Genomic DNA, 23,064 nt, shown 5'->3' on the forward strand with positions numbered 1-23,064 from the left:
AAAACTGGCATGGCCATTTTCAAAAGGGTTCCCTTGACCTCTGACCTCAAGATATGTGAATGAAAATGGGTTCTATGGGTACCCATGAGTCTCCCCTTTACAGACATGCCCACTTTATGATAATCACACGCCATTCTGGGCAAGTCATAGTCAAGTCAGCACACTGACACACTGACAGCTGTTGTTGCCTGTTGTGCTTGAGTTTGCCATGTTATGATTTGAGCATATGTTTTGAATGCTGAATGCAGATCCTGTGAGGGTTTCTGGACAATACGTGTCATTGTTTTGTGTTCTTTACTGATTTCCACTAATAAATCATACATTTGCATAAAGCAAGCGTATTTTCCCACTCCTGTGTTGACAAGAGTTTTAAATACTTGAAAAATGTCCCTTTAAGGTACACTTTGAACAGATAAAAGATATGTGCGATTAATTGCGATTAATTATGGGCAATCATGCGGTTAATCGCAATTAAATATATATTTTTTCATTTATTTATTTATTGAATGTATTTACCTACCCACCTACCTCTGGATGGGTACCAGATCTCTGTCCTCTCCTCATCCTCTGACGGGCCAGCCCTCCTCCGTCCCGCCCTCAGCCCAGCTCAGCTCCGGCAGCATCACCATCTCTGCACCGGGACACACACACACACACACACACACACACACACACACATGATAAGAAGCTGCAGGGAAACAGAACAGGCGACACAGCACGAGGAAGAAAAAAAAAGCATCACACGCGCTACTGCTGCTGCTGCTGCTGCTCCACATCGTGTGAAGGCGGTCCTGTTCTACAAAGCCACCAACAACCGGCTGTCCTTCATTATTTAAAGCGGCCAGCAGCACGGTGATACTCCGGAGGTCCCACACTCGGCTGCTCGAAGTGATGCCCACTGCAGGACTGTGTGTGTGAACACTACAATGATCTGATCTGCGCTTTGGATACATCCAATCATCACTGTGGTAGATGATGATCAGAGGGAGCATGAAGTTTGTGGTCGCGGTGTTGTGGTTCTCCCTTGCTCTCGGGAAGGCTACTACGGAAGGTAAGAATCAGGAAACACATTGGGCTCTTTAAACTGTTGAAGGTGCGCTACTACTGCCTGTTAGCATCTCATCTGTCCAAACAAATTGATTTAGGATGCAGAAACATGTTCATTCTGGTGAGGATTTGGTTATTGCGCGATCAAAACACAGCATCCCACCACATTACAGACTCAGTAATCAAACAGAGTGATGTTGCTCCATCCTGCACAGTGCTTCTTAATGCGGAAAGAGTTTTCTATGGGAGCTGGCATATTGTATAATTCAGATGTGATTGCACTTTTAATGGTGACAGCAGGACAGAATGATGGGGTCAGGTGAGAGGAGCACATTCATGATTTATTAAAGGATGGGAGAGCAGCGCCCTCCTGGGGATGTGGGACTGATTCATGGCTCTATATATCACATATATCAAGCTGCAAGACAACAACAAATGTGGGACAATAAAAAAAACCCACTGAAATTAATGAGAAAAGAATTCCCTTACATAATAAAGCTGTGACTCAGATATGGTGTTATGAAAAATAAACAATGTGGTGCTGAGCTTACAGAAAAGCAGTGTGCAGTTATTACTGTAAAGTACATTTACATCACTCTAATCTTGAGATGGGGTTTGCTCTTGGCAGCACATGCTGTACATTACTCTTGCTGTATAATTATGCAGCATATATGTGTGTGTGTGTGTGTACGTGTTATAGTGACAGGGGAGAGAAGTGGTGCCAAATTGGTGAAAATGATGAATCCATCACCTTCAGCGACCAATTAGCTGTCTGGGTCCACAGTTAAGTTAATGAAGAATCACATTTTAAAGTGACACTGAGCTTCCTGCAAAGGAATTATGTCACCTAGCAGGTTAGCATGCCATGTCATGCTTGGATTTTAAAGGTTCAGTTCACCCAAATTACAAAAAAAAAATAAATAAATAAAAAAATATCACTACCCTGTAGCATCATGCAGATTTGATCTGTCCAGCTTTTCAAATATTTCAGTGTGTTCCAATCCACGTACTTCCATAAGTACACTTCAATGTAGTGCACTGTGTGCACTTTGTACTTACTTGAGTTGTGCGTGAATTTCAACGGGGTAGGGTCGTCTCAAATTGAATACTCTGCGGCGCACTTACAGGAAATGACGATCGCAACATTTCAATGCGGCTCGCTACCCGCCAAAATATCTTCTAAATTCTTCATCTTCGGGGTTTTACGGCAGCTGGCATCCTTTGTGTCCTGCTGCCTCCTTCAGGATTTACCAGTCAACTACCCGCCAAAATATCTGCCTGCTTTGTTGATCAAGAATACACAGAAAACGAAAGCAAAGAGGAAATTACGTTTCCAACGCCTACGATGTGTCCTCCTGTTGGCTGAAAACGCACCGGTATGTTAATGTATTGTTTTATTCTGTTATCTACGTAGCCCATAGACATCTATAAGGTACGTTGTTCAGCACTGCAAAAGCTCCAGCATCATCTGCCGCCATTTTCACACGTTTGAATAGTGGTCGTGGTCCCGCCCTTTCCGCTATGTAGCCAAGACGGTGTTCCACACTCAACGATTTGACCGTTTTGAGTACAACATCCGGGTACTTCGTGTGCACTGCATTTTGCCATACTTCACAGTGTGAACACACTTACATGTATGCACTCATAAAAGTGTAAGTACAGAAGTATGCAGATTGGAACACAACATATGTCTCCGACGTACTGTATATGCTGCCAACTCCCTTAAAGTTCAACCACAGCATGTTTTTCCCCAAATGATGTCCCAGGATGCGTCCGAAATTCCACACCAACATGCCGTTTAGTACGCTAAACAGTATGTGAGATTTTTTAGTATGTCCGAAACCTTAGTTTGAAACCAATAGTACGCGAATTGCATACTATTTCCAGTGAAATATTACAGTATGCAACGCTGGACACTACCGCGACATAAATATCCCACAATGCATTATGGTAGTGACGACAACATTCACAACAGACATTGGACAACTCTGCGACGTCAATAAAGCTTTAATTTAAGTGTAAGTATAAGATTCCACTTTGCTAGGCATAATATATATTTTAAATTAAGACATAGATTCTCACAAACCGTCGTTTTGGTCACATAAGGTTGGCACGGGTTACCATGGTTACAGGTCTCCAACTGGCAAGGAGGCTCTCGGGATGCGATAATTACAGTTCAGTGTGTCCAAAAAGACACAAAGGCCTCCTACTGTTAATTCACACAAAAGTATGTTGAACAATAGTACGCACTTTGAGTATGTAGTGCCTAGTATGCGATTTTGGACGCAGCCCATTACTTCCCATAAATGATGTCCCAGTTACTCTGAATATTCCAGATACTGCTGACAACAGTTTCCATAGTATTTCTTTGAATTACAATGACAACGGCTGTGTACAGTAATTGTTCAAGTGACCAAAGTGGTGAGGGCTGGAGACTCTGGACGTTTAGACAATGGATGTGAGGCAACTGGAATCAGGGAGAGAGAGACAGGAAATTCCATCAAAGAAGACTTTATTTCAGATGGGTTTCCCCTTTAACCTCATCAAGTGGTGTCTGCATTCATACACAAACAAGGAAGATGCATGACATCAACACAGCAGCATTGCACATGCATTTACTCAATGCAATCATAATTAACTGAAATCCAGATAATGTCTAATCACAACCATATTCCAGTTTAACCCATGAATCAAGTCCTAAAGTGAACAGAGACATGAAGAACAACTCACTTTAGAAGACACACTTGATTAAGGCAGGGGATCAGGTATGGCTGGTAGCAGGGCAAACAGAGAAATGTTCTTCTCCTGATTGTCTTCTGATTGGGCTCACCTGTGCCTACTTGACTCTGAACAGCACAGGTGAGCCTGTGGCTCCTCTCAGAGCTCATCAGGCGGACATGAAACAAGAGGCTCCTTCGAGATGAGCCAGGCCTGCGCAGAATCGATCACCGGTGATCGCTGCGCAATGCATGCCGGTTAGATTTGTGTCCGACTTGATCCCGACCCGCTCTGACGTCATGCACACGTGGGCAACGATAACCTCACGAGATCGAGGCGGCTGCAGTTTTTAGAGCCAGGCACCACAGTTGCTCTCCACCGACTGCAAGACCCAGGGCATTATGGGAAAACGCCTGGCTGTCGCCTGATCAAAGAGCTGATGGACTCTTAGTTTTGACAACAAACACCACGTGTTGTAAAAAGTCCAAACTTTCTGTGTAATTGTAATATTTAACACTAGAATGTAGGCTATAAGTCTGCGCAATGAAGGTTTCATCTGTTCAAAAATATTTTGGTTGATAACAATATTAATAATAATTATAATAATGAAGGTTATTTATATAGCACTTATCAAAATGAGTGCTCATCACAAAGTGCTTTATTAGGTGGACATAAAAATAATAAAGGATCGAATCCAATGCCAGATACATGCACAGTTCCAAATATATTTACAAACAAATATAAATAATTCCCAGCATGGTCTGCAAACTACAAGTAGCCTTAAGATAGGATCTAACAGGATGTCACTTTTCCTGTGACTTCCTGTAAATTCTTTGAAGGCTGCTGGAAACGTCTGGAAACTGTCCGACTTGACCGCAGCTTTTTGTCTCCGCCACCTGCTGCTGGCGCCTGATCTCGTCTACTTTCCAGGCGAGGCGCAGTTCATCTTGAACGAGCCTCCTTTCTAACAGTAATATTGCACACATGCGGTCACCTCTGGTCATGCGATGCTCAGTGTCTTTGACACCCAATGACTATGTGTGAACCGACATGTGTTGGCGTGTACGCTCACATACGATACAGTACATGCCTTAAGGGCATTATGACTGATGGGGTTAACCATTGTGAAAAGTCTTGGCTCCCCCCAGAGATACCTGCCCTGTTGCATTGTGGGTAAACATGAGCAGGGCTGCAGCTCAGATTGCAAAGCTGGCTTCCCTCTCTCTTTTCTCTTTCTCTAGGATTCTCTCTTCATTCTTGCCTTTCCCCCTTTTCCAAAGGTCTCATTAGAAATCAGTGGCAACCGCATTGAGAAAAGGCAAAAAGTCTTTCATTTGCACTAGTGTGTGAAGAAAAAAATGTGTTCCCCTCTGTTTATCCCTCTCATCCTTTACCCCTCTCAATGGTACGTCCTGCTGTGGCTCCACAGTGAACAGATGGTGGAAGGGACAAGGTGATCATACCACTGTGTCACCCATAGGGTGTTTTAGATTGACGAGGAGACAGGGTGTTTGTTTGAACACTGGGTCACCCCTGTGTCTGTATCAATCATCAGCACACTGTAGTTTCCTCTCTTACACACACACACACACAGTGTACATGTGTGTACAATGTCTTGTTATGTCGTCTGTATAGCAAATAGATACACACACAGACACAATAATGCATCATCATTTCCTCACAGAGAATCAGCCCCATCCCCCCGGCCATCAGGCCGTACGTTCTAATCAATAGTATCCCCTTCACTTCTGCTCAATCAACCACACACACACACACACACACACACACACACACACACACACACACACATACCCAGAGTCAATCAGTCTCTATCTGAGGGAGGGATCCATCCCTGTGGCGTTTGACTAGTTTGGCTTGTGTGTTTTTGTTGATGAGGATCTTGAGACAGAGTTGCTTCCTGTAGAGATGCTAGATAGGATTCAGCTGACTGAGTGTACTGACGGCCTGTTTCAAGCCTTTACAAACTGAGTGCTTTACAGGGGATCTGATGCAATGGGAGGTAATCTGTCTGAGTCTGAACAGGCTGTGTGTACTTTAACTTCAGATTCAAACACACCCAACAGGAAACAGGAGTAGACTGAAGACAGGGAATATAAGGATACATTTGTGTCCATGCACACACACACACACACACACACACACACACACACACACACATACCCAAAAGCACTCTCTGAGTTTTCTCGTTTCCTCACATGCCAGCCGGGTCTCCTAAAAAATTACATTCCCATACAATGAAACTGCATTATCAATTATGTTTCAAGGGAGATGTATTTCCTCCCGGATTATGTTTGTTTTTGGCGTATCACAAATAGGCTACGTTTCTGATCAAAGTCCTGCGGAAGAAGGGCTGTCGCAATATTGCAATACCGCGCTATTGACAAGTAGGGATGTGACGATGAAGAAATTTTCCCACCGGTTAATAAACTTGTGACAACTTTGGCGTGACCGATTACACGGGACATTTTGCAAGAAAAGAAGGTGCTCAATATATGTAGAGCGCTTACTTTGATCTTTAACGTTGGGTGGCTGTGTGTCTGACCTCTCTGGTCCAGCTTTCGCTGCGAGTCTGCAGGTTTTCCACCTTGAGCCGCTGCACCGTTCACACCGGCTGTGACCGCTCCGTCTACATACTATAGCTCACAGGTATTGACAAGCACAGATACATGTTTGTCTTACCGTACTACATAGTAGAAACTATAAAAAAACCTAAATCAACAATGAATTTATATTACTATCACGTTATGTTTGTGTATCCAAAGCTATAGAGCTACAGTACCAGTTCTTGGTAGAAACAAATTTATAATGATTTAGTCTGTCATTTCTTTATTGCAGACTGTTGCTATGTATAACAGACCGTTGCTATGGTCGCAGTTCTGATGTCGGACTCTGGCAGACTGTTTTTATGTCAAATGATTGATTTCTCAAGTAAGCAGCTGTGTAATAAGCGGGATAATGTACAGCTAGCGGGTCATTGTCATGAAATAAATCCCGACAGGGCGATGCCAAGTGTTACTTAACTGCAAGCCTGAACCTGAGTTTTGTCCTTGAAATAGCCCCTTTCATGTGAGAACTTAAGGGTCCAGTGTGTAGGATCTGGCGCTATCTAGCGGTGAGGTGAGGAGATTGCAACCAACTGAAGCCTATCTCGTGTGCCAAGCGTGTTGGAGAGCTACGGTGGCCGACGTGAAAATGCGAACGTCCCTCTCTAAAGCCATTTGGAGCAGAGCCAGTGTGTAGTGTGTGTACGTGGGAAGTGAGTGGTGAAGCAAGTGAGAGAGAGCGGCAGCGACAGGAACGAGTAACGTTATCAACTCCAGCCCAAGCAGGAAAAGTTAACAAGAGTTTGGTTTGTCTGTTCTGGGCTACTGTAGAAACATGGCGGTGCAACATGGCGGACTACGTGGAGAGGGGACCCACTCCTAATGTAGATATAACCGGATCATTCTAAGGTAACGAAAACACAATGATTCTTATTATCAGGTGATTATACACTGAAGAAAACATACTTATTATTATTATGTTCCATTTCTGCCAATAGGTCCCCCTAAATGTTACACACTGGCCCTTTAAACAAGAAATACAAATAGATAATGATACAGCTATTGAAAAATTGTTCTGGATAACTTATGTGCAAATTCAGGGACAGAGAAATGAATAAAAAAAATACTGAACTACAGTAGCGGAACCTAGTGTATCAAGTAATATATGTAGCGAAGGATTTGCTTGCGAGGTACACAAGATTGTGTTAAGAAAAAAGCAAAAATGGGAATTTGCTTTCTCCCTGCTATCTGTTTTGCTGTCGGTTCTCATTCCCCTTGCCCCAGTTAACTTCTCCTTCTGCACCAACCTCTACTCTGCCCCCTCGTTCTGTCTCCCTCAGACACTGAAGGGAATTGCTCTGGGTCACTCTGTCTCACTCCTTCCCTTATCAGCTCTCTCCATTCCTCTGCTCCATTCCCTTTGTTTGAGAGGCTGTTGATTCAAACTCGTCTTTTCTGTCTATCAGCCTCCGCCTCTGTTGCAACGCTACCACTGGCCGTGCCAAATATCGTCCTCTTAATGCAGCCGAACGCTCGGAGCTCAGAGTTGATAGAGTTAATGAGGGGAGGCTCTGCTGTGCGGCTCGAGTATAAATACCACATTATGCTCTGAGCGGCCAGCAAATGCCGCCGTCATCTGCATCTTTCAGAGTGAGTTACGACGAGGAATGGGGAAGAGGTTCAGTGTCTTGCTCGAGGACAATTCGACAGGACGTTAAAGCTCTTGATGAGCACGCTGGCTGTCAGTAGAATCAAGTAACTTTAAGCCACTGAGGAGTCTCTGAACAGACTGACTGTGTATTAACCAAACTGAATTACACCGTGTTTTCCGTAATTGTCTACCTAAGAGACCTGACATCTCCCAGCTGTCTGCACTCGAACTTGGTGGTGCACTCGGTTGCTGATGAAGTGAAAGCAGCATTCCTTCATCGTCTCCTGCTCAGCGTGAGCATCACTCTTTAACTGACTATTATGTCTTGTGCCTGGCTGCACAAAGCGCTCGGAGCTCAGCTCGTCTCCCCTGGCAATTGTTCTGTCTGAGGTGATCATGTCAGCGTGATCATTTTGTCAGCCTTGGGAGCTTAGATGCATTCGCTCGGCCATGACCAGCTGTCAGTCCGGGGTTGAAAGTGTGTGTTTGTGTGTGTGTGTCTGACTCTAAGGCCCTGACTTAATTTTTCCCTCCACTTGCTTTTGAGACTCAGGGGAGGTGGTTCACTTTGTTCATGCACGACTGTGTCTTTGTATGTTCTTAAACATGGAAGAGTTGGAAGAGGGTGACATTTCTGTGCAAGTCTGTCTGTGCACATGCATATTACATGCATGCGAGCAAACTAGCCATATAATAAGGGGTGCAAAAAAATTGTTTTCATAATTGATTAATGTGTGTATGTTTACTTATTAATAACATTTTTGATGTAAACAAATATAGATATCTTTAAATAATACATCCACAGAGCTTTTAGAAAGGTGCCCAATAAAAGTATGACTTCATGAAAAAATTATTATGATTGTGAATTAATAATCTTAAACATTTCGGCCGGTCCAAAATGAATGTTTGTTTATCTCTGTGGAAGATAATCGGACTTTCCCACTTGTAACAAGGCTTGTGAGCCAATAGTAAAACAACATTGGTATCACGTGGAATCTCTGGGTCATCAGTTGAGATGGTCGGTAAGTGCCTGGCATCGAGAATGCGACATCTAGTGGCTGAATCAATTGTGTGTAATCAAATACGCAATTTACTTTATAGAGTGTCTGAAAAGAGAAAAAAGTAGTTTTGTCAAATTTCTTGCTCCGTCCATATTTAGTGGTATGACTGTACGGATGGCAATGTCAGTCTGTTGGTCAGTCAGTCCACCACTTTGGTCCAGACTGAAATAACTCAACAACCATCGAATCGATTGTCAATATTTTGTACAGATATTCATGGTACCCAGAGGATGAATCCTAACAACTTTGGTGATCCTCTGGCTTCTCCTGTAGCGCCACCATGAGGGTGACATTTGTGGTTTTAAGTGAAATGTCTCAACAACTATTGGATGGAATGCCATGGGATTTGGTGCACACGTCCATGCCCCCTTCAGGATGAATTGTAACAGCTGGGGTGATTCTCTGACATCCGGTCAGACCTCCTGTTTATCCAATTCTTTGGTTTATGACCAAATACCTGCAAAACTAATAACATTCTCATCAGCGTATTGCTAATTAGCAATCAGCATCGGCATGTTAGCACTGTCATTGTGAGCCTTACAGCCTCACAGAGCTGCTAGCGTGGCTGTATATTACACAATGGGCCTTTACCAAACTGGACCCTTCCCAATCCCAATCGTGACGGAGTGAACTCCATTTGTAGTCACACTCGCAGCTGAATGAAGCACCCTTCTTTAAGGTGTAGGGTACAAATACAGCGGCAAGCTTTGGAACGAACTTCACTCTCTCCAACAGAAACAGAAACTGTCCTAATGTTTCGTAACCATGGTTTCGTATCAAGCGGCAACTGTTCTACACAGCATTAATAATGAGCTACATAAGTAACAGTGTAGGCAGTGAGGTGTCAGACTCATTACATTCACTCCGCATAAAATGTATTGCCAAGTAGGTTTTCACATACAAGGAGTTTGCTTTGGTGTTTTACTGAATAAACAAGAAACATAAATATAGAATAGCAAAAAATACATTAAAAATATTTTTAAAAATAGGCCTAAAAAAAGTACAATGTATCCGTTTAAAATGAAAGAGCTTGGCAGGAATGTGCTAGATATATTCAAGGGCATGTGCAAAGGTTCATAGTATTAAGAATAAAAATAATATGCAATAGACAGAGAAACTAAATATAAAAATTACTACCATGTTTCTTTAGTGGCATTTCTTTCTTTTTTTTGTAAATATCTTCTTGTTTTTAGCTCTGATGTTCATGAGCTGCTTAATTTTTTTATAATCAAATGAACACGTCTACCGTTTTATAGACTAGAAATTTGATCCTAAATACAACGTAACCATAAGTTGTTAACGTCTGTATGACAATATTAAATGTTTCGTAGTTTGAGCAGTTTTCATTTGTACGGGTAGTTGCATGGAACTTACATTTGTTCCATGATGAACAATAAACGGTCTTGCACGTGGCCAGTAAGTCGGCATCGATGCAGGCTCGCTGTTGGAGGGTTTTATAACCTACTTCCACTCCCCGCTAATTGGTTTGGGATGGCACTTAATATGGCGGACTCGCCACGCGAACGCACAAACAGAGTGGGAGTGGGTAGGGAGAGGATGTAGGTGGGTGGTTTGAGAAAGACCCAATGTCTATACAGCCCGCCTATAGTAGCGAGAGCGGCATGTTAGCAGAGCAGTATGGAAGCCAAAGCAAGCAATATTAGTCCTCCATCAGTGCCAGCACAGCATGCATTCAGGCACAGTATTGAGTGTAACACACAATGTCTACGCAACTCGCATATAGCAAAAGCAGCATATTAGCAGAGCACCAGCTTCAGGCTACTTATAATCATATCCATCGCTACTGTATATCCTCATGAACACTATACCATTTTCTCTCCCAAACTTGCTTCCTCTCTATTTTTTCCTCATCACTTCCTTCTCCTTTGGCTCCTTCCAGATCAGGAAGACTTTGTGTCGCTGGCCGAGATGGAGGATTCCTTGTTGAGGAACCTTTTCAGGGGTTACCAGAAGTGGGTGCGGCCTGTCCTGCACGCCAACGACACCATCACTGTATGTTTTGGACTCAAGATTTCACAGCTGGTTGATGTGGTAAGGAAACAACACCTGGACATGCAAACACACAAAAGGCTGTCAAAGTTAACACTATGATAATAACGCATTAACGCAACTTGTGATTTTTTAGTTGTAGCCGGTTCAGTTTTTCAGCGAGGGAGGTTAAATAACGCATTAAATACTTGACAAATCTCCCTTTAGAGTACATTTTGAACATTAATTTGCTAACAATGAACAATCATGCAATTAAACACGATTAAATATGTTATTAGATTGACAGCCTTAATATAGCCTATAGAAATGTTAAGTTACTTCAAGTTTTATTGATAGAGAATGGGTCTACTGGGCTGTGTCTAGAAGCACATTTAAAACAAGGCTCATACATGCTCCATCCATCCTAATGTGCTGTTCACCTGCATGAATACTACTTTTGTTAAATGTATCCTGGCCAGTTTGTTATGTTGTGGTTCCTGTAATTGTGTTGAATGGGAAAAGGGAGTAGGTTTATATGAAATGGATAACAAAGCGGAACTGAATGAAAAATGATTAGGCCATTTCTCATGAATTCTCAGCAAAAATAAATAAATAAGTTGTTTGTATTTATGTGGAGTATTGGACAGATTTTGATTTGAACATCTGCATCTTATTTGTATGCAGCTTGTGAAATCACTTTGCATTTTAGTACAATTGACAGAGGCAGAACAGGAGAAGAAAAATCAATAAAATCAGGCTGACCTTTGAAAAGCCAATCAGAAAGATGCTGCTAAAGCCCACAAATAAAATAGAATGCTGAGGACATGACCTCCGTGTCCTAAATGGCAGCTCTGGCTCTGTCCGTGCCATACATTATTTATTATATTAATATTAGATAGATGGGGGAATTTTAAACCGTCTCAGTGATCACATCCTGAGCGCCCTTGAGCAAAGTAGAACTAGACTTGGATGCTCTAATGGTACCAGGAGACCAACGCAGCACACAGTCTTAAGCTGTGTACCTGTTAAAGAAGCCCTCTGCAGGAATTCAAATTGCCTTATGTAATATGGTTAATAAAATCCTGTTACAGTCTTTGAGCATCGGAGGGTTATCTTTTTGGATCGAGAGAGGAAAGTAAGGAAAGAAGGAAGGGAGGAAGTGAAACTCATCATCACTGAGACTGAGGTGATTACTTCTGAAAAGGAAAGAGGTAAGAGAGGGAATAGAAAGAAGCAACACAGTCTCACGGCAGTTCGTGAAATAGTCACAAAATTTAATCTATTTGATTCGTGTACATAGACATGAATTTCCGTTTTATTTTTCGTGACACTCAGCACAGCTTTCAAAACCATATTTTTTGTGTTTTTTACTACGAATGTCCAGCAACACGTGACGCACGTGTCAATTTCCACTCTAGGTTTAGGAATAGATCAACTTGGTTAGGTTTAGCAAACAAACTACTTAGTTAGGTTTAGGAAAAGATCACGGTTTGTGTTTGAATAACACCGGCAGTGCTGTAACTTAAGTACAGAAGTTACGTGACAAAAACTACTTAGTTAGCTTTAGGAAAAGATCGTGGTTTGGGTTAAAATATCTCCAGAAGTGCCGTAACTCAATAACGGAAGTTATGTAACAAAGACATCAACTTCTGGTTTCACACGGGACATGAACACCGGTCTCCTGGGCGAAAGTCTGGTGTTTTTTGACCCACCCATCCACCCTGACCTCCTCCCTACGCGGCATTCCCCGCTCTTTATACTTCCCGGTTCACAATTACATGGATTACATCCACAAATTGATTTTGTCAAATCACGTCAAAAGTCGGTGTCTGTGTACACAAATCAGTACATTAAATTTCACGAATATTTCACAAACTGCCGTGCGACTGGGCTGAAAGAAGTCCATGACAAGAATTTAGTAGAGATTGTTCCGAGGTGGCTCATCATCTGTTTAGTATGGGACAGAAGGTTAATATTGAATGTTAAGAAGAAATGATAAAAGGTAACCAAAGCAGAGGAAGGCAAATACAAAGATGAGAGAGAAAGGCAGGTTGGGAGAGTGAGAGATGGAAAGGGCTGGCTGTTACTGGAGGTCAACAGAGGAACTATAGTACAGAAGCTCCACCAAGGACAGAAGTGTGAGCATAAACGAGGAGGAGGGTAAGAAGATGGGGGGATTTAAAGGGGCAATGACAGGAAGAGAGGGTAAAAAGAAGAGAGAGGAAGAAAGGTTAAAAGTCCAAAGTGGTCTTCCATAGCAGCAGAGGAAGTAATGAGGCCATCAGGCTGAGAGGAACCAGATCGCATTCATTATTTACACAAGGACACACACACACACACCTACCTACACACACACACACACAAAGCTGCTCCCACAACTCCTCAGAGGGCCACATTTTGACTACATCAGCCTTTGATGTCCGTACTTCTGCCACGCAGAATGAACATTTAAAATAGTGCCATCTTGTGGTATTCTAGCGAAATTACTGTGATTTAAAAAAAAACAACAACAGAAAAACACTTCAGATCAATTTTGTGCAGAGGATGGGTATGCAATCAGGTTTGCCTCAGCGGCTCTCGAGAGCAGAAAAACTATTCCAATCCATTCCATAGATTTCCTCTCTTCTTTAGTTTAACTTTGTGTGTTTCTGCAAGGCTTTACTGCACAGAAACAACTTACATCGAAAACCCTTTCTGACTTCCAGAAATTCATTAGTCTTTGTCCTCCTCCTCCTCCTCCTCTCCATCACCCTCTCTCAAGGCCTCTCTCTTTTGATTTTGTACTGTACATGCCAATACTTTGATGAGGCAGCGGTACCTATATTAGTATCGTCAGTGATATTGGTCACTGACTCTCGCTCATTAAATGCTGTAGATGTACCCTGAAGCAAAGCTCTTAACCCCCGAGCTGTTCTAGTGTGCTTTCTTAGTAGCAAGCAAGAGTTGCAATTAACCCTCTTTGGGGAAAAAAAATCTTCCTTTCTAACTATTTTTAAGTACTTTCTTTCATCCCATTTTGTCTCCAGATTCTGGTCTGCTCCTCACCTCCTCATTAGCCTCTCTTATCGTTCACAGTAAGCACCACTAAGATGTATAAATAGTGAACAAAATGTCTTCCCTGTCTTCTTGCAGGATGAAAAGAACCAACTGATGACTACAAATGTCTGGCTCTATCAGGTAAAAATGAACGCTACCATTTACAGACGCTGGATATTTAAATTGTGGGGTGCCGTTTTCAAATCTGTGAATTCTTAAAGTGGCCAAGAGTGGTTAGGTTATGATCGGTTCATTTTAACACAGTTTAATATACTGTAGTGAGAATCAGTAGCTGCAATGTGCTATGGTAGCCTAAAATGTAAAATGTCGAATATAAAGCTGTCTACACATGATCAGCAGTAAAATCGCTCTGCGCTGGCTGTGCCATTTTTTTCCAATGGGGAGAGCGGTTCTGCCTGACTAACTAGAAGCACTACCGTTGGCATGGCGAACCGCTCAAAGTTGCCAGTGTTGGTCTGGGGGGAACTGGAGTTGTGCTTCCGCGGCGACGGTGTTATCAGCGGTAGCTGCCAGTGGGGCACACTCATTAACTCACATGCATTAACATGCATGCGCAGCCGCACAGAGTAGCTCCGATTACAACACACACAGAGGGAGAGTGACTTCATACTCTGCTCAGGTAGACATTACGCCTCTATATCTTTACATAGCAAACAGTTGTTTGCTGCTATAATAATTGCTGCTGTTAATGAATTTAGCACCCTTACATTTAGAAAAGTAAAATACAAACACTTCCTTTTACAGATATTTTGTTCATTCACTGAGTAAAATGTAAGGATTTTTAAACAAAAATGTGTCAGATATTGGGTAAATCCTACTCCTGCTTAGACTACTAGAGCACACATGTGATTAGTCATATGATCACTTGGGAGCTGCTCTTATATGGGTAAAATGTTCATCTGTATGTAGGAGTAAGTCGTTTGGTAAATGAGTCTTATTCTTCAGTTTCATCAAAGAACTGTTTTTTTTTTTTACTCCTTTGTTGATTCTTTAGAGAATTTTTAAGTGTAATTCTTAGTAGGCCCTGGTATATAATCTGAATATAACATTAACGGGCATCGACAAAATAAAATAATATAACATCAAAATAAATACACCGTAGTTTTTGAAAATACAAAGTTTTTCATAATAATCAATAAATCTTAATTAAACCAATTTACGGAATATAAAGGAGATGACATCAATTTGGGACTGCTTCTTTTAAATTATCAGTAGACTTTGCTAAAATAAAAACGTAAAAATGTTTACTCATTAAGATGTTGAATCAAGACACAAATGGACAACAACGAAAAACATAGTTCCCATTTGCTTTGTGCAGTTAGCAGCAGTCTGGTGCTATCCATGGTGCTGAAATGGAAAAAGATGCACTTAAAGATTTCTTAAGCTTTCCTGAGTCCAGTGTCTTCTCATGTTACTTATCATACATTGCTATTTATTTATCTAAAGGAGTGGGTTGATGTGAAGCTGAAGTGGAACCCAGATGACTATGGAGGTATTGTCTCCATCAGAGTGCCTTCAGAGACTATATGGCTGCCTGACATCGTCCTGTATGAAAAGTGAGTTATGCAGCACTCTGCACACATCAGTAGCACATTCTGAGGCAGTGCCTGATGACTCAAATGCAAATACATCAATTTTCCTTTCCTTATTGATGTCTTACCTTGCCTGGTCTTAATGATTTTTCCTCACCACTTCATTCTTTCCCATCTTCTCCCAGTGCGGACGGTCGCTTCGAGGGTTCCCTAATGACCAAAGCCATTGTGCGTTGGGATGGCACCATAACATGGACTCCACCTGCCAGCTACAAGTCCTCCTGCACCATGGACGTCACCTTCTTCCCCTTCGACCGACAGAACTGCTCCATGAAGTTCGGCTCCTGGACGTACGATGGAAACATGGTGGACCTGGTCCTGGTGGATCACTACGTGGACCGTAAAGACTTCTTCGATAACGGCGAGTGGCAGATCCTCAACGCCACGGGACAAAGGGGTAGCAGGAGGGATGAGGTGTACTGGTACCCGTTTGTCACCTACTCCTTCATCCTCAAGAGATTGCCTTTGTTCTACACCCTCTTCCTCATCATTCCATGCCTCGGCCTCTCCTTTCTGACCGTGCTGGTGTTTTATTTGCCATCGGACGAAGGAGAGAAACTGTCACTTTCCACCTCTGTGCTGGTGTCGCTCACTGTGTTCCTCCTGGTAATAGAAGAAATCATCCCTTCATCCTCAAAGGTGGGTTTCCTTAAGGGGGTTTACGTTGAAGTCTATGTTCATTTTAAAGTTTCTACCGGGCTGTAATTTATAAATCTATTCAACGTTTTCCTGTGTTCAGTTATCCTAATTATAATCTTAATTGCAGCGTGCCCAGATCACAACCACGGCCCTCTCAATTACCTGCAGCTTAAACTCTATGTCAACTCAATTACTGTAAGAAGTTACTGACTTCAGATACATCTTAGTTCAATACAGTTAATGTTAGCTGCTAATGTTAGCTGCTGTAAGCACTCATGCCACAGCCGGCGTTGTGGTGTGGAGACATCGCAGTTCGCGGAGTATTGCTGAGTTTAACGATAAGGTTATTGATATCTAACTATTAATCCGGCAGGAGATATAATCAATATTTTATTTCAGTAGTGTAAAATTTCCTCAGTAGCAGCAAGAGGTATCTGAGGTGTTGACGTTACCAACGCACAGAGGAAGTGATGTCTGCGTTGGTGACGTTGCAGGGTGTTTCCAACGGAGGAATTGATTTTCAAGGGAAGTTTCCATAACTGACATTCCCTGAACAGGGAGCAGGGAGTACAGTTTATGTACACTGTGGATCGGAACAAAGCTACTGTTTCTTCACTATACTCCACTGTTCTATATTCTTTATTGAGGATTATTTTACATCAAATCATTCCACAATGCAACGTAAAACATACTGAACATACAATAGACACTAACAAAGCTTCAACTGCCGTCATGCATTTTGGGTAGGACAAATTCTATTGACAAGATCCCCAATGAGGTCTCCCAACAACATTTTGTCACTACAATACACGTTAGAAATATACGATAAATGACATGATACCATGTGTGAGACATTTCTGAATTTGTCATTGGCACGTGTTCACAAAATAGTATTAAGTAGTAATAGTTAATAATTAAGTAGTAATAGTATTTCCACACGTCTTTTTTACTATTTACTCCTCTAGGTGCAACAACAACTTTGCTCTGTGTTGCAAATGCAACACATACATTAAGTTCCTATTATTACAGGCCCCTCCCCCGGGTTTCCCCTCAATCATGTCTAGCTCGTGGCCGGAGTCCCCAACAGGTCCAGATATTTAGAATGCTAGATAACTGGAATGTGTCTGCGATGCATTGGCAAGCCTCTCGGCTCCCGTCTTTGGACAGTTCAGCGCTCGAACGCCGTTGTGCGAGCGACGAGCCAACACCGATTTGCCTCTGACCTGGAGCTTTTGTCGGGAATTCAGGTCTAAAGTTGTGTAGTGTGAACTAGCTTTAACCATCACAATTTTCTTTCCCCAGGTGATCCCACTGATCGGAGAATACCTGCTCTTCATCATGATCTTCGTCACTTTCTCCATCATCGTCACAGTCTTTGTCATCAACGTCCACCACCGTTCCTCTGCTACTTATCACCCCATGGCCCCCTGGGTAAAGAGCCTCTTCCTTCAGAGACTGCCCAGACTGCTTTGTATGAGGGGGCACACTGACAGGTAATACAAGATCAGCTGTGGTTAAAGGAATAGTTCAACATTTTTCAAAAAATGCGTATTCGCTAGTGTGACACACAACTCTCGTGAAATAGCGAATTGTCATTTTTACACTTCTGTTTTCATATAGATTAAACAAAAAAGATGAACGTGTTAATTAGACAGCTTTTGAGGTGCTCATAGTCTGATTTTGTTACCTCTGGACCGAGCCAGGCTAGCTGTTTCCCTCTGTTTCCAGTCTTTATTCTGGGCTAAGCTATCAGTCTCCTGGTGGTAACTTCATATTTATCATGCAGACATGAGAGTGGTATCAATCTAACTCCCGACAAGAAAGCAAATAAACATATTTCCCAAAATGTCTAACTCATCCTTTAACATCTGCCAGCACACATTAGTAGATAAATATGTAAAATGAATAAAACAGTGGATCCACCTTTTCATATCTGTTCACATTAAGGCTGTCAATCGATTCAAATATTTAATTTTGATTAAATTGGATTGTCCATAGTTAATTGTGATTAATCGCAAATTAGTCAAATTTTTTGTTTCATATACCAGTATATTCACTTTAGCTTTAAAACTGAGCCCACTACAACCTAAAAATCGCAAGTTGCGTTAATGCATTAAAGAAATTATTGCCGTTAAAATTAATTTGCGTTATTATCGTGTTAACTGTTAACAGCCATAGTTCACATTATATGTATCAATTTTTTCCTATGGATTGTCTTTGTTGCTATTTCATTATGTTGTTACTCAGTTTCTCTTCCTGAGGTTGTTAGGGTTGTAAAGGACAGAGGGTGTTGTATGCTGTACAGAGAGAGGCAAATGTGTGATTTGTGATAGGCCTATTGGGCTATATAAGTACAATTGACTTGACAGTTAGTGTCCTTTTTCCTCAGATTCCACTTTCCAGATATGGAGATGCGCAGTCCGGAGCTGAAGACCCGCAAAGGTGTGGGGAGGAGGGGGGCTCCTGCTCACAGTGCTAGTCAGCAGAGAGGCCCCCTCGCAGGGAAGGAGGATGAGAACACAGCCTGGCTGGCCATGCTGGAGAAAGCCACCAATTCAGTTCGCTACATCAGCCGTCACATCAAGAAGGAGCACTTCATACGGGAGGTGTGTGGGCAGAAGCGGGATGAAAGTGTGTTTGCTCACACGTTCTGTGACATTCTCTTTTGATTTTTTTCTACTGTTACAGCTTTGTTTGTTAAAGGGACTCAATGTAAGAATAAGAAATTGCTTGTTAACAGTGCCACCTGTGGCCGTTAAGTCAACAACAGTCAGCGTCCTGTTGCTCGCGCTCGTGCTCACACTACTGTATGTAGACGTGAGCGAGTATCGGTCAAAACAGTGAGGCGACACACACGAGACTGAATGTGATTGACAGGCATCATGTTGATTAATGTTAGCAACATTAGCCAGCTAAAACCACAATATCACTATATATTTCACATGCTTGGCAGTAATGTTAGCTTACCAAATGAATGATAGTTTTGGTCTCCCAGGCCGGAGTCGATAACGTTACTTGCTCTGGAGTTAACCCCCGTCACTTCACTTAGCAACAGGGAAACAAGACACGGGAAACCTCTGTTGGTCTTGAGGAGCTGCAGCATTTATTTCTGCAGAAATTGCAACTTCCACTGTACATTCACTCGATATTCTCAAAGCTAAACTCACTTCTGCTCGCTATTTTTCTCACACACTCGCTGCTGCTCTCTCTCTCTCTCTTGCTTCACCACTCACTTTCCATGTGCACACGCACTCCCACAGCACAGTTTTTCTCCTAATGTCGGTCACATTCCTGTTTTGCAACTGTTAGCACTGTAAGCGGAGCTCAAAATAAAGTCACTCACGAGCGCGCATGACATCACATCTGTTGGATTTTCCCGGAAAAAACGGCCTGAATTCTTCACATTAAAAGCAGTCTACAGGCTGATAGAGGAAACCCAGAAAATCGCGTAATGTCTCATTTTTTAGGTTAGGTTACAACCTGTTTACACATTGGCGATAAAAAAAAGATTAAAACATGTTTATATTTGTAAAAACTTACATACAGTCCTTTTAAGTTGATCTAATTTGCTTTATAACTGCTATCAAAATGACACTAAGTAGTTATTGTGTCCTGAATGAGGGATGTTTTCAGTGTGAAAAAAGTGCTTGAGGCTGACACAGATTCACACCTGTGGACCTTTCTTTGTCGTCTTCTCTTATCGCTCTCTCTCTCTGTGTCTCATTCAGGTTGTTCAAGACTGGAAGTTCGTGGCTCAGGTGTTGGACAGGATTTTCCTGTGGGCCTTCCTCACAGTGTCAATACTGGGAACTGTCCTAATCTTCACCCCTGCTCTGCAGATGTACTTCAGCACACCCTGATGAACACACACAAACTCACGAATACTCTCCAACAGCTCGTTCTTGTTTTCCAGTTTGTCTTGTCTGACTGTGACTTATTGATGAAGCTCAATAAAACTTTCACACTGTATATTTCTTTTGTAGAAACGAGCTCGAGCTGCAAACTTTTACCTCCCTACAGTCTGGTTCGCAGCCTGTAATGACCACTGCAAACTGTAGTGTTCTAGATGCAACTTGTCAGTCATTGTAAGGTGCATGCACAAGAGTGCAAAGGGAATGAAAGCAATAAGCAGGTTATAGTAGCGTGTATGATTTAAATATCCATGTTTGTATAACTGTAACAGTGTAATTATACATGTAACAACAAGCAGAATATCACTCCATGAATAATGAGTTGTTTTTTTGTGTCACATGCACCATGTTGTCCAGCCAGCTGTAAGCGCTGTAATGATGATGATAATTAAAAGAAATCTAATGTACAAATTCAATTTTCCAGTCCTGTTTTTGAGGCTAACTTGCCTTGTAATGCTTACAACCAAACAAAGTGGGCAACTAACCCGGGCAGAACTGCAGCTTAATGGCATGGCAATTTGTTTGTGTTAATTTGATTAACTGCAAATTTGTTTGGTAACACTGTTTGCAACACAAAATCATCACAAAATTAAATGTTTGGGTCCTTAAAGTGGCAATCTCCAAGATTTTTATCTAAATAAATGTCTGTTAAGTCACTATCTATAGCCAAATGCTTCTGTAAGTTATTAGTAATAATAATTACAATATCAACGTTATGAATGATGATGATTCAAACTATCCGGTACAGCCCTTATTATTATTATTATTAGCCTATTATTGTTATTACCAGCAATAGAAGTATATGAACTCACTGTCTTTCCTTGAGAAATCCATGGAGCCCTGCAGATAGGCTGACCATTATAACCTGACCATTAAGTCTTGTATTAAAGGCCATGTATCACATAATAATAAACACATAGGCTCCATATGATCCTGTAGTCCAGTCATTAATGATGAAATCCAGTGCAATTAGCTCAGCATTTATACTCGTCACAATAACTTCATGGCTTCATAGGAAATGTGACCACATTGTAATTTTTCTACACAGACCTGCACACTTGAACACCCGACTCCAGTGTTTAGAGTTGAGTGTGGTATTATTGTATTTTTCTTATGCATCAATGATTGTGTGATGGTAACAAACACAAAAAAATCTTGTCGGCCTTGGGTTGAAAGGTTTGAACGTGAAAAATCGCAACAAATAGTTTCCATTTTTGTTTAGTTTTTTCGTTTTCAGTGTGAAAATGCCTTTACAGTTTTTCTCCGTTGTACACACACAAAAAAGGGAATTTTGCACACAATCCTGAAAACATGAAGCTCGTAGAAATATAATTTCTCTATTCTATTTTTATGCTCATGTATCAACATAAAGACTCCAGACTGCTAAACTCAAAGCACAATGCCATTGTTTTCTCTCAGATAGAAATCCCAAATCAACCATGACTGAAATCTTAAGGATTGCCACTTTAAGATGACATTTGCATTATTACACTATCATTTGGTCCCATTTTGTTGAGGGTTGTGCTTACATGGTGCATATTTCTAAATAAATTGTCCATCAACTACTTGCTAATAAGACTACTAAGTAATACACAATGAAAAAAAGAGTGGAAGAAACAGGGGTCAATAGGGGCCCAGGTCTTATTTTTGCACCCCTCTAGGGCCTAGAAAGTCAATCTGGCCCTGTTACTGCATGCGAGCACTATGGACTATAGACCAAATGGAGTCGACCAATTATGTTGTGTGTTTGGCTGTAATGACACAGTATCACCACTAAATGGCAGCAAACACCTTTTTGTTCTGATTGTCACGAAACAGCTGTTTTTGAAATAATGATGTGAGAAAAAAACTATTTCAAATGTGGTATATGAGCACACACAAATAAGAAGATAAGTAACACATTACCTAGCAGGATGCCATGATAGAGATTTGTGTGACCATGTTGAAATGATGTGTCTTCATTCAACCCGGATGAGCAGCTGCATGGGAGAAGGCTGCAGTCATTAGTATCTAACAGAGCAGTGCAGACATACAGGGAGGGGGGGGGGCACAACAAGCTTCCCTGACTTATCTGCTTTGCTAAAGGGCACATCATCAGTAGTAATTACAGGAGGAGACAGTAGCTCGTTCATTTCCCCCGCACTTATTTTCCCAGCTGGCTGAGTTTGTCTATCCGAACCGCCAACCTTCCGGTTGTTAGCTGCTGTAGCTTTCTTGTCTAGCCTTCAGGCTTTTGTCACCCACCAAATATTGTTACAAGTGGCAGTCCCCGGTGATATCACAGCATGGTGTGCTTTGGCCTAGTTTATGGGAGACATGAGTTTGTTCTCTGACTTATTAAAAATGGCTGGCATGCTTAAGTGAAAGCTTCTCCCCTGTTTCCCCTGCACTTGAAAAGTCTGACCTCAGCCCACTCTTCTATTATTCACAGCTACAGATCTGACTCAGGCAGACAGGTGTGTGCGTGCGTGTGTGTGTGTGTGTGTGTGTGTGTGTGTGTGTGTTTGTGTTTGTGTTTGTGTTTGGGTGAGACAGAATGAGAGTGCACGGGAAGGGCACAGGGTGTGTGTGTGTGTGTAACACAGACAGACTGTGACACAGCAGGGTGTGAACCCCTCAGGATTCGATACAAATAAACAAGCTTTCAGGTCTTTGGATAAAAAAAAATAAAAAAATATTGGTGACCGTATGTGAGACACCCAAAATATTTTTGAAGTGAAGTCCTCTTACTTACATTCTTGGTGGCTTTGGCTCAGGCGGTTCAGCCGGTCGTCCTTTAATCACAAGGTCGGCGGTTCGATCCCCGGCTCCTCCTGTCTGCAGGTTGAAGTGTCC

The 23,064-nt window shown here is 42.0% G+C and overlaps 1 protein-coding gene across 1 annotated transcript; it reads left to right on the forward strand.

The window, feature by feature from the left end:
• The first annotated feature begins 577 nt into the window (after positions 1-577).
• Positions 578-20,640, forward strand: chrnb3a (cholinergic receptor nicotinic beta 3 subunit a). Its single transcript, XM_037765149.1, has 8 exons — positions 578-1,051; positions 10,942-11,093; positions 14,163-14,207; positions 15,534-15,643; positions 15,805-16,318; positions 17,621-17,811; positions 18,708-18,924; positions 20,047-20,640. The coding sequence occupies exons 1-8, from the start codon at positions 973-975 to the stop codon at positions 20,176-20,178; spliced, it is 1,440 nt and encodes a 479-aa protein (XP_037621077.1). The 5' UTR covers positions 578-972; the 3' UTR covers positions 20,179-20,640.
• Positions 20,641-23,064: the final 2,424 nt, after the last annotated feature.

This window comes from Sebastes umbrosus, chromosome 3 (genome assembly GCF_015220745.1).
Source record: "Sebastes umbrosus isolate fSebUmb1 chromosome 3, fSebUmb1.pri, whole genome shotgun sequence".
NCBI classification, from domain to species: domain Eukaryota; kingdom Metazoa; phylum Chordata; class Actinopteri; order Perciformes; family Sebastidae; genus Sebastes; species Sebastes umbrosus.

Excerpts from the sequence above, each read along its gene's own strand:
- chrnb3a (XM_037765149.1), top strand. The coding sequence starts at position 973 with ATGATGATCAGAGGGAGCATGAAGTTTGTGGTCGCGGTGTTGTGGTTC. Across the intron at positions 1,052-10,941 it reads CGGGAAGGCTACTACGGAAG|ATCAGGAAGACTTTGTGTCG; the intron begins GTAAGAATCAGG and ends GGCTCCTTCCAG. Across the intron at positions 16,319-17,620 it reads TCATCCCTTCATCCTCAAAG|GTGATCCCACTGATCGGAGA; the intron begins GTGGGTTTCCTT and ends TTCTTTCCCCAG.